The following is a 12,398-nucleotide window of genomic DNA, read 5'->3' as shown; positions in this document are numbered from 1 at the left end:
GCCAGAGGCAAGTTTCACAAACCATATCTGCGAATGGGCCTACAACCAAAGAAACCAATTTATACTGCTCTAATTCGGTTCTTTTACTGCACCTGGTATAGTACAGCTATGTTCAACAAACTGATTTATAATAACCTAGTTACATCAGACACTGCAGTCAGACACTCTGCATGTGCAATGGGATACATTTCCACCAAAGCATCTCCTATAGAAAAAACCTGGACTGGTTTTGACGCAAAATAACGGGCAGTCTGGTTAACAGCTGCTGTTGAACCTCAAGGGCTGGAGGTTTATCAGATGGGAGGCACTGGAGATGCTGCCTATGAGAGTGAGACCTTACTGATCAAGTACCAGTCGAGTGTCAAGGTATATACATCTTTTATTTAAAAAAGTTTACAGTTCTTTAATTATACACAACTATTTGAGAGGTTATATTCTTAGAGAAGAGGCATTTGTCATGGTGACAGGCATGCCCACTACATCATCACAATGCAAGAAAAAAGGGAAAAAAGAAAATAAAAGAAAAAAGCTTAGACTCAAATGAAGGGAAAACACCCTTTATCTCTTCAAGTATCACACAACAGGTATCAAATACAGTCAGTAAAATAATGGCCATTTCTCATGCTGCACACGCTCCTGCTAAAGTGCCGGCGGAATTCAGATGAGCAGAAAGAAGCAAAACAAACCAACAGCCCTGCACTCTCCTCAATGCTCCCCGCATGGTGTGATATAAATCTGACATTAAAGGTCCGGGGGGGTCCTTGCATACCTGAGAGCTGCCACTTACAGAGTGCCCTGTGACTAGTCTTGCTAGGAGCAAACAAAGCCAGGGCAACCCAGCTGCAGCACAGGTGACAGCATTCTTCGTCCCTTACAGGGGAGAAAGGGACTCCCTCTCCCTGTTTTGTGTGCACTGAAGGCAGATAATGTGTGTGTGGCGGCGGGGGGGGGGGCGATCAAACATGGATATGGGAGATTACAGAAGTGACTATGTAGTTAGTATTCCCATAAACCTAGTTGGCCAATTTGAACTTCAGAGGTAACAAACAGCATTTAACTTCCATTTTTTCCTCTCAGACCAAGGGTTTACACATTACCAGTTAATTTACAAAGCATTATTCCACTCAGTTCACATCAAGATGCCACTCCCTTAAGATCAGCTATCACCAGGACTCCCCTCCTTAATTATTTTTTAAGTCTAAAATTGTCATGATGGAAAGTCAAATGAACCAAGAAAATACACTTGGAAACCTCAAGGAGAGTCGAAAACACGTCTGATGAAATTCAAGATTAACCTAGTTGGCAATGTATGTAGCTTCTTGAGACGCTTCTGCAGATCTGGGGCAGCTTTGATATTTCTCAATTTGTGTAAGTCACACAAAGCTCAAGAATAAGGTAACAAGCTATCAGATGTGAAGCCGAAGAGCCTACTTCCATAACAACCATAATAGGTTACTAACAAGCTTTCATATTCAGGAATTCATTGAGAGCACGAATCTACATACAGTGGATCAAACGTAGTCATGTTGGAGTAGGCTTGTTAATTTCCACCTGGCTGATGCTTTGAGATTCAGTCATCTGAACAGGGAAGAGAATGGCAGTGGTTCTTTCAGAAAAAGAACATTAGCATTTCAAAAGAAACTGGAACTGAAAAAAAACCCAACACTGGGCATCCTGCTTCAAAACGATTCCACTTTTCTCTTCCAGACTAGGGGTGTGTAGTTTATTTACAGACTGTTCTTGTTTGAGATGGGGAGGGAGGTGAAAGATGGAAGAAGGAGTAGAATGAGGCAATAAGCAGCTGTTCCAGTCTAGAAAGAAGGAAAATCCATTTGACGTTATTCCCTACAAGAGTTTTACACTAGGCCATATTCCTTTGAACTGCAGGTATTTTGACAATTTACTGTAGGCTTCCTTTCCTGCTCCTGCTGCTACAGGGGAGAATGATCAAACATGAAACGTACCAAGAAGATTATCTTTTCAACATGCTGCAGGCAAGGCTATAGATTTCATGTGTAAAACGCCATTAATATCCAAGGAAACATCTTGCTGGAGAAGTTCGAGATCTAGACCCACAAATACCTTGCTTCGGCTGCCTGTATGCACAAAGTAACGTGCAGAGGAATCAGAGCAACCTGGACAACTAATAGAAGCCAAGCTGCATCTTCACACCTAGAAATCACTGCGGAAAAACGTGTGCTTACTTTTCCAGGAGTCTACCTTAGACTTGCAGCTCTAATTGGAATTCTTTTGGAAGCTTACGACAGGAAACCTTTTTATTAGAAAACTGGCTTCTTCAAATGAAAGATGCATGAAAGTGTTCCCTGTGTTAAACCTGGTCATTGAATAGACTGGGGGAAGAGTAATACAGTTACCTGGAAAAAAAATTAGAGGTAATTAGAACACTATTTTTTATACAATATTGAAAAAATACAAATTTTTATTGTTTTGTTGTTTTTAAACTGATATCACCACCCAGCACTTAGACTACCCCTAATTAGCACCTACAGTTAAAGGTTATAGCACAACCAAACTCCTAGTTCAGCAGGTAAGCAAGTTAAACAGTGCCAACACAGTTCTGCCCCCCCTCCCCAAAGTAATGAGAAAACAGCGTGCTAGATAAGAGTTAAAGTACACCATTACATGTTAAATAGTTAATACTACCCTTCCAACAAGCCACAAATGCTAGATAGAGAACTTCAGCACAGTAACTAACCACAGTCCTACATTACTGCTTTTAGAGAAAAACCTTTTGCTTCATGCCCGTAATTAACATAAAATAAGTAAACCCTTTGTATGTTATTTTTATTAAGGAAAATAATCATGCTAAAGCAAAATTGTACTTTATAGTTAAAAAAAGGAAACTGATTGTGCTTTATGGATTAAAAAAGGATTGTATCTTTCAACCCCATCAACTCAAACCCAGGTGGCATTCCTAAAAGAAAAACATTTGTGGGACAATGAAAAAAAGAGTTTACTCAATCCAGTCTGTCATTCAAAATTCTCTGTTCAAGAGTGGGTTGAATTCCACATACTGTCCTGCAGGTTCCACCAAAAAAATATTAAAGTATCTGTCTATCCAAACCCTTCAGAAAACCCTAAGAATACAGCAAGTAACATTCAGATTTAAAATCCATCTTAGTTAGGATTTCAAATGCACAATTATCCAAATTCAAGTATCACTGGCAACCCAGGTAGGCGTTTACTGTATTAGGTTCTCTTACCATTAAATACAAAATAAAAAAAACTTAGTATGTTGAAATACACCAGAAGAAATCAAATTTTTCATTCAGAAGAACTCTTGAAAATATTATTTGCTTGTTTTCCCAATTTATGGTTTTTATTTTTATTAATCTCAAATATTCCTAGAGCATTTTTCTTTGTTAAACTTTAGTTTGGTCTGTTGTACACACACGCAGATGGCTACCAAGCTGCTGCAGAAGGGAAAACAGAAAAACAAAAATGGGAGAAAGAACGTGCCAACGGATTCATGGACTATGGCCAATGGGCCAATCTTCATGGGTCTGAAGCTCTCAGCAAGGCTAGTCCATCTGGTCAGAAAACCCTCTTTTAGGAGATGGAGAGAGAGTTTGCAAGGTGTTTGATCATACTTCAAGCAAGAAAGAAAGCTTGAAGCTATTACAGGGTAGCAGTTTCAAAACCATGACAAAGTTTGCCTTTGTACGTGCTCCAGGTAAATTAAAGCACTGTTCATATAGCATTGTGTTTTTTCCCCTGAAAAAAGGGAACAGAGCATAATCCAGACCAAGAAAATGAGTAAAGTCCAGATGAAGGCTTTCCAAAGTCCCAAAAGCAAACAGATGAGTGGTTGTAGGTCCCTATAGTTCAGAGGGTGGGCAGAAGTCCAATATAAAAGTGTACTTAAAATCCAAGTCATTTTTTTTAAGCTTCGATGCTCTGAATAACTCCGTGCACTTTTTAAATGCAACTCCACATAAACTAGGATAGCGAGTTTGACCTGAAGGAGAACTTTTTATTTCACTGTCTGATCTAAAAATGTTCTCACATTATCCCCTAGACTTTTTACTTTGAGAAAGCGCTGTTCCATCTTATCATCCAAGGTGGTAGCTGTGGAACCACTGATAAAAAGGAAATCTTTAAGTCCCTACCTATCAGAGCAGCTGTTTGAGCTGACAGTTCAGTAGCACACAAGTTGACTTGGCCAAATGGAATTATGAATGCATGCATTCGGGCTGCATATTGCTACCAAAATGGAATGTGGGAATATGCTATATACCTTGGGTTTGAGAAATGACCAAGAAATCAAGATCTAAAGGGTGATATATATATCAATGCTATTATTCATAAAAACCTTGTTTAGTAATAAAAAAAATTGCTTTGTTTAAATATGAATATTATAGTCTGCTTCTCATGGTTAGGAAATAATAGTCTCTCTGAAAAGCAGGTTGCTTCTTCTACTACAATTCCATATCTTGGGCCTCATCTTCCGAGAAGTCAGACATGGAGCTCTCTGATGAGCTGTCCCCGGTACCTTCTTCCTGTTCTTTTAGTGCTTCTTCTGTTGCATATTTCTGAATGTATTCTGTATGTGAGGAGAGAAAAGGGTATAATCAGCATATGTTCGATGCCCATAGCCATTTATAAAAATGGGTTTGTACTGAACATGGCTGAATAGGAAATTAATAACAGCCTGAGGGATAGTGCCATATATGGACAAGAAAATAATTATATAAATTAACATATGTTTCAGAGTAACAGCCGTGTTAGTCTGTATTCGCAAAAAGAAAAGAAGTACTTGTGGCACCTTAGAGACTAACCAATTTATCTGAGCATAAGCTTTCGTGAGCTACAGCTCACTTCATCGGATGCATACTGTGGAAACTGCAGAAGACATTATATACACAGAGACCATGAAACAATACCTCCTCCCACCCCACTCTCCTGCTGGTAATAGCTTATCTAAAGTGATCACTCTCCTTACAATGTGTATGATAATCAAGTTGGGCCATTTCCAGCACAAATCCAGGTTCTCACCCTCCGCCCCCCCCCACACACACAAACTCACTCTCGTGCTGGTAATAGCCCATCCAAAGTGACCACTCTCTTTACAATGTGTATGATAATCAAATGGCCCACCTTGATTATCATACACATTGTAAGGAGAGTGATCACTTTAGATAAGCTATTACCAGCAGGAGAATGGGGTGGGAGGAGGTATTGTTTCATGGTCTCTGTGTATATAATGTCTTCTGCAGTTTCCACAGTATGCATCCGATGAAGTGAGCTGTAGCTCACGAAAGCTTATGCTCAGATAAATTGGTTAGTCTCTAAGGTGCCACAAGTACTCCTTTTCTTTTTATAAATTAACATAGGGATTGCCATATTGGTTTAGACCAAAGGTCAATCTCATCTGACAACAGCCAGTATTAGAGGCATCAAAGGGAGGACAATGCAGGAAGTCCTGAGGCATACATGTTGATAACACACACTGTTAGGACACTGAACACTAGACTTGGAGTTAGAAACAGCCAGTGCCCTTTCTACTTCTGCACATACACCAGTTTAAAAGCCTCATGTTCAGAACCCAATTGCTATAAAAATGGAAACTCATCCCATATTAAGGTGATCAAAGGAGAAAATCCAACCTAGAGGTCAGCCAAAAAACTTCAACAACCCACATTGTCATGAAACCCAAGCTAAGAGCAGGCCCACAATGCTGTTAGGGGCACAACGGGTTAGGCTGTGAAAATTCAGTCATAGCAGAAGTGATCCCAGGTCTCCTGGAAAGGAAGAAAAATCTGGGACATTCTACAAGGGCTATCCTTGGTCATCAGGCAGGAAGGCTGAGAGCTACTGTACTGGTCTGTCCTGCTGACCTATAATACAAGCAGGTATTCTCCCACAAAAGCATATGCCCCAATATGTCTGTTAGTCTATAAGGTGCCACAGGACTCTTTGCGACCTATAATACAGTATCTTGAATACTTCGTTTTCATTTTATGAATCAGCAATTGCTGTTAGTACCACAGCGTGGCAATGCCATTGTGAATGGGAGGCAATACAGTGCGCACAATACCAAGGGGAAAGGAGAATTGGAGACCCTGTCAAGATACAACCCACATTATGGAAAAGTCTGAGAACACTGCTTTACGGAATTAGAGACTGAGGATACTGGCATAACTTCCAGAGAAGGAAAGAGATGAGAGAAGATGAAGGTTGGAGAAAAGGCTAGAATAAAGGAATAAAGATTTACTGCTTTTAATACAAATATTTGTGTTCCCAAAAATAAAACCACAACAAACCCACCTCTCTATCCTGCAAGAGACGAGCCTTGCACTATGCTTTAGTATCAGACAGGGGCAGTGATAGGAGCAAAGAAAAAATTCCAGAGGGCTCTCCCCAGGAATTCCCAGCCATTTAATTCTAGGAGCTCTAAACATAAGCACCCCAGCCAATGTCAGCTACTACAGTGGTTCCTAGAAAGAGATGAGGTTTCAAAGCCAAGACCCAAACCATGCAGGGCTCTAGTTATCTAGATCAACAGCTAGCATTACAACCAAAAGCAATTATGGAGCCAGCACAGGTCACAAAACTGGTTTAATAGGATTCTTGAAGGCAAATGCATTTTGTGCAAATTGTGGCCTGTGCAATTTTCTAGTGTAGCCCCATGCAGAATATACAGTAGTAATCCAGTTTAGGAGCTGGATTATTGAGACTATGTCCAGATATGAGGGTCACAATCACCTTACTACAGGTACCTATGGAGGAGGCTCTTGGCTGACACTACCTGACATTCCAAGAGCAGCCATGTCCCGAATTTGCAAACTTCTTGAAAAAGGGTGTACATGCAGGGACGAAAGTAAAATCAGATAATTCCTCCAACCCAGTATCTTTGGGTAGATCTTCACTGCAAAGAAAAAACCTGTGGCACTGAGCCTCAGAGCTTGGGTCAATTGACGTGGGGCTCAGGCAGCATGGCTAAAAATAGCAGCATAGATGCTCCTTCTTGGGCTGGAGCCTGGGCTCTGAAGCCAGGCAAGGGGGTAGGATCCTGAAACCCAGCCTTCCACCTGAACACGACTGCCTACACGGCTATTTTTAGCCCTGCAACCTGACCCCACAAGCCTGAGTCAATTGACACACGCTCAGACCTGGTGTCGTGGGTTTTTCTTTGCAGTATTAACATACTGTAGGTCTTGTCTGGATTGAACTTCAGACAGCTTGCTCTCAAATTCTGTTCTCAACTAGGTACTGGGAAAACATGGCACACCATCTAGGTGAACAGTTACGTAAACTGAGCTCAGTCTGGTCCATCCCTCTAGTTTGGGAGTAAGGTACGGTGAACTTTTCTTATGCTGTACCAGCTCTGTGGTTAGATTTCAGTTTGGCAGTTTTCACAGGATGGACATGAGCAGAAGGCAAGATGTTTTTTTTTTGAGCAGCATCCATTCCTTTACACTTAATGATGTCTAACTCCCACAATAGGAGATGTTAATGAATTCCAATTTGTATCAGGAAATTCCAATCTAAAGGACTTGGAAGTGTTGCTCTTTTCCTTAACTCAGTTTCATGGGGCAGAAGGGAGGGAGGATCAGTCTTGCACAATGTATTTTCCCTTCCACCAGCCCAAATCATGGCTAATTGGCAATCCTTTGTTTCACGTCATGCCAAGAGACAGATGTGCTTATGAAACTGTGGGATGTCACTTGTAATGCGAGATGCCAAACACACAAGACCATAGAAACTTGCATTTAAAAAGCTAGTTTTGTTTCTTAAGTAACATTGATAAGCTACTTGCATCTTTCAGTTCAGTACAAGAGACTGTTAAGCTGGATGTTAAATCTTTGGCAACATCTTTCTTCCCACTGCCTCCAAATTTCTGCAGATGCTTATTTCTAGCATGATGTACAGATACCCACAGTACATCAGACTCTTCAAACAGTTAATTGTCTATACAGGCACCAGCTGGCTAAGTTGCAAGAAGCCAAGATTTCTGGAATTGAGGCTATGGAATTAGGCCACTAGACGCTTTAATACCTGATACAAGAATAGACTCTGAAGTGCTGTTGAACTACAGGGACACTCTGCATTTAAAATACTTGAGCCAAATGGCTAAAAGGGGCTTTCAAACGCCTATGGAGGCACATGCTGATGTCTAATGACAAGCAGCTTCTCTCTAATGGTTTAATTTGCATTGTTCACCTGTGAGGTTGCTGAAGTTTGTGTCATGAGGACTTGCACGAACTGCTCAATAACCATCGTTCCGTAAACACTAGGAAGCATAGAACATGTGCAGTGACACTGCATGCAGCGAGAAGACATTCGGACTGTCAGGCTCCCTACCCTTTTGGAAACTGTATCATGAATACAATAATATGATCAAGGGAAATGCCCTGGTCCTGTGCAACAGGATCTTGTATACTAACAAGAACGATCTGCTCAGAGGCAGCATTTAACTTCTTGGGTGCCAGTTTTGGTGAGCGTCTTGCTTATCAATTGAACATCCAATAAAAAAAATTGTGGTATTGGCCCAGATAAACCTTTCAGCACACCCCAGCAACAGGATCCCACCCTTCCTCTTCTCCAAAAATTTCAGATCACAAGACTGTCTGAGGTGTTGTGTGTGAACACCTCTTCCCATTCGTAACCACACAGCATCCCTGAGTTCACCACCACTACTGCTTATGTGGGGGAATAATATTAGGAAAGCAATTAGATACAGCCACTAGCTGTCACCCTGTCATTTAGCAGGTAAAAACAAGGACATGAGCCATGTGACCACCCGCCACTTCACGGACCCTCAGACAGTGCTCCACCGGCCCAAGGCGCACAGCTTATAAAGCAGAGAGGCAACTTTAGTTCAAATAGATATTTACCATTGCCTAGCCATCAGCAGGATGGCCATTCATTTTAACCTCTGGAAATTCGACTTCCAGGGAACTTTCATGTCTAAACAATTAACCCTCTTTTTGGGTTAAACTCATGTTACACTGGAGGATCTAGTCATTTTTCAATCCATTAAGGAAAGATGACACTGAAGTGTACATTCTGCTGGCCCTGTAGATACCATGGGAAGTACATTTTCAAGTGTCTAGCGTAAAGGTTTGAAATCAAGATTTCATACCAAGACAGACCCAACATTGCTTCAAATATTTTAGCCCCAAAGGAATGCAGAACAGCTATATCTATACCCCATTCACAGCTCTGTTAGTATTTAACCATTTACTACAAATATGCACCAATATCAAGTGCCAGCCCCAATTCTCTTTTTAAAGGCACAAATGGGAGTTAGGCACTCAAATCCCATTGCCTTCAATAGAAGTTGAATGTTTAACTGGCTCTTTGTGCCTTTGGAAAAAAACATCTCCCCCCCACCCCCAATTTCCTCTATTCTAGGATGGAAAGACTAAAATGGTTCTCTTACCTCTATGGCCATTAACAAGTTTATATATCTGAAGAGTGAAAAGCTGTACTTGTGTTAAACAAAAAATTTCCAGCTGTATACACAATAGTTGCACCAATGGACAACTACAGGTTTCATTATGAATCTTTATTTAAGGGTTTTGCACTTCATAAGGATTATGGCAGGCTGAGAACCTTGCACCAGGTGTCAGTCCTAGGAACAATCCCCAAAACACACATCAAGCAGATATTTTATGCTTTCATAACTAAAAAAACGAGGAGATAAAGGGAAGAGGCGATAAATTATGTATTCACAGTACTTAATTTTCCAGAGCAAAGAAGTGGCTAGAATCTATTGCATCAGGTGTTTGTCTAACCTGTTCTTAAAAACCTCCATTGATGGAGATTCCACAACCTTCCTAGGTAATTTGTCCCCAGTGCTCAACTACCCTTATGATGAGGAAGTTTTTCCAAATGTCCAACCTAAATCTCCCTTGTTGCAACTTAAATCTATTTTTTCTTGTCCTGTCCTCAGTGATTAAACTTAAACAATTTATCACCCTCCTTTTTATAACCTTTTACTTACTTGAAGACTGTTATGTCCCCCTTCAGTCGTCTTCTCTTCTCCAGACGAAACAAACCCTTTTCCCCCCCAATCTTTCCTTGTAGGTCATGTTTTCTAGACCTTTAATCGTTTTTGTTGCTCTTCTCTGGACTTTCTCCAATTTGTGCACATCTTTCCCAAAGTGAGGTGCCCAGAACTGGACACAATAGTCCCACTGAGGCCTTATCAGTGCTGAGTAGAGTAGAGGAATTACTTCTCATGTTTTGCTTACAACTCTCCCAGAATGACGTTTCCTTTTCTGTGATAGTATTCTCTTGTTGACACGTATTTAGTTTGTTATCCACTATTACCCAGAGATCCTTTTCTGCAGTACTCCTTCCTAGGCAGTCATTTCCCATTTTGTATTTGTGCAACTGATTATTTCTTCCTAAGTGGAGTACTTTGCATTTGTCCTTATTGAATTCATCCTATTTATTTTAGACGATATCTCCAGTTTGTCAAGACCATTTTGAATTCTAATCCTGTCCTCTAAAGAGCTTGCAACCCCTCCCACCTTGGTATTGCCTGCAAACTGTATAAGTATGTCATTATCCAAATCATTTATGAAGACATTGAATAGAACCGGACCCAGGACAGATCCCTGCAGGACCCCACACAATATGCCCTTCCAGCTTGATTGTGAGCCACTGATAACTACTCTTCGAGTATGGGTTTTCCAACCAGTTGTGGTTTTCCAACCAGGTGAGGGCAAATTACAAACCATGGGCCAGATGGGGCCCGTCCAGAGGTTTCAGTCTGGTCTGCGGGATTGCCAGCGCCATAGCGCAGTGGGGCTAAGGCAAGCTCCTTGCCTTCCCTGGCTCCGCACTGCTCCTGGAAGCGGCTGGCACCACATCCCTGTGGCCCCTGGTGGAGGGGAGCACAGAGGGCTCCGTGCGTTGCCCTTGCCTACAGGCACTGCCCCCCCGCAGTTCCCATTGGCTGGGAAGAGGAAACCGCGGCCAATCGGAACTTTGGGGGTGGTACCCCCAGGTGAGGGCAGTGCGCAGTGGAACTGCCTGCATACCCCCACCCCCAGGAGCCACTGCCACATTCTGGCCACTTCCGGGAGTGGCACAGGGCCAGGGCCGGCAGAGAGCCTGCCTTAGCCCCGCTGAGCACCACTGTCACCCCAGAGCCACTCGAGATAAGGGGCGCCAGGCTGGAACTCACACCCTGAACCCCTCCTGCACGCCAGACCCCAACCCTCTGCCCTGAGCCCCCTAACCCCGTCTTGAGCCCCCTGTCTCACCCCTCCTGCACCCCAATCCCCTGAGCCCCTTCCTGCATACCACACCCCCCTCCCACACTCCCTCCTGCATCCCAACCCCCTGCCCCAGCCCTGCATACAATTTCCCCACCGAGACATGGCCCTCAGGCCAAAAAGTTTGCCTACCCCTGATCTAGGCTATATTTCTCTAGTTTCCTCCTGAGAAGGTCATGTGGGACAGTATCAAAAGCCCTACTAAAACTGAGATACATCACATTATTGTTTCTACCCTGTCCATAAGGCTTGTTACCATCTCAAAGAAGGAGATTAGGTTTGACAGGATTTGTTCTTGACATTTATCACCTTATTTTTTTCTAGATGCTTCCAGATTGATTGTTTGATTTACTCCATTATCTTTCCAGGTATTTAAGTCAAGTTGACTGGTCTATAATTCCCTGGGTTGTCCGAATTTCACTTTTTATAGATAGGTACTCTATTTGCCCTTTTCCGGTGCTCTGCAATCGCTCCTGTCCTCCACAAGTTCTCAGAGATCATCACTAATGGCTCAGATCTCTTCAGACAGTTCCTTAAGTATTCTAGAATGTATTTCATTGGGCCCTGCCAATTTGAGGACATCTATCTTGTTTAAGTAATTCTTAACTTGTTCTTTTCTTATTTTAACCTCAGAACCTACCCCAGTTACACTGATGTTCACTATGTTAGTCATCCAATCATTGCTAACTTTTTTGTGAAAACTGAAAAAAAAAGTCATTTATTTCAGCCATTGCTGCATTTTCTCTCCTTTCCTCCTCGTTGAGTAATAGACCTTCCCTGTCTGTGTGCTTCATGGTTTAAGTGAATCTCTAACTATTAGAGACCCAGATGAGACCTATATGGGGTCAGATTATACAACATCTTTCTACTGAAGAGTTCCTATACCGTCTCTGGAGGTATCTGGCACTGATCCAGCATGGCAATTCCTACATTATTTTAAGGGAAGCCTGACAGTCACATTTATGCACATGCACCTGCGCAAACACAACAAAATGGGGTGAGCTAATGGCATGACCGGTGCACAACATTTTTTGTTGTTTACTTTTAAATAAAATACCCCTGGGAAAAAACTGCCAGAAAAATTTCTGTGCTACTGTAGCTACAAAAATATTTTTAAAAAGAAAAGGAGTACTTGTGGCACCTTTA

At 42.0% G+C, this 12,398-nt stretch overlaps 1 protein-coding gene across 2 annotated transcripts in view; it reads right to left on the bottom strand.

Annotated features, from left to right (window-relative positions):
* Window positions 1–361: 361 nt before the first annotated feature.
* The window catches only part of UBE2H (ubiquitin conjugating enzyme E2 H), a 69,936-nt gene continuing 57,899 nt past the window's right edge, over window positions 362–12,398 (bottom strand). The window contains exons 7-8 of one of the 2 annotated variants that reach the window (XR_014711496.1): window positions 3,225–4,564; window positions 362–2,375 (exon numbers count right to left, since the gene is read on the bottom strand). Coding sequence is in view for 1 of the 2 variants with exons in the window: in XM_084627423.1 (XP_084483549.1) it covers window positions 4,440–4,564 (125 nt within the window). In the remaining variant the exon portion in view is untranslated. Of the gene's footprint in view, window positions 4,565–12,398 lie in introns of both variants that reach the window. The other variant, XM_084627423.1, reaches the window with a different exon arrangement.

This window comes from Lepidochelys olivacea (assembly GCF_965140295.1).
Source record: "Lepidochelys olivacea isolate rLepOli2 genome assembly, chromosome: 1".
Classification (NCBI taxonomy): domain Eukaryota; kingdom Metazoa; phylum Chordata; order Testudines; family Cheloniidae; genus Lepidochelys; species Lepidochelys olivacea.
This window is presented reverse-complemented; position numbering and strand designations above follow the sequence as displayed.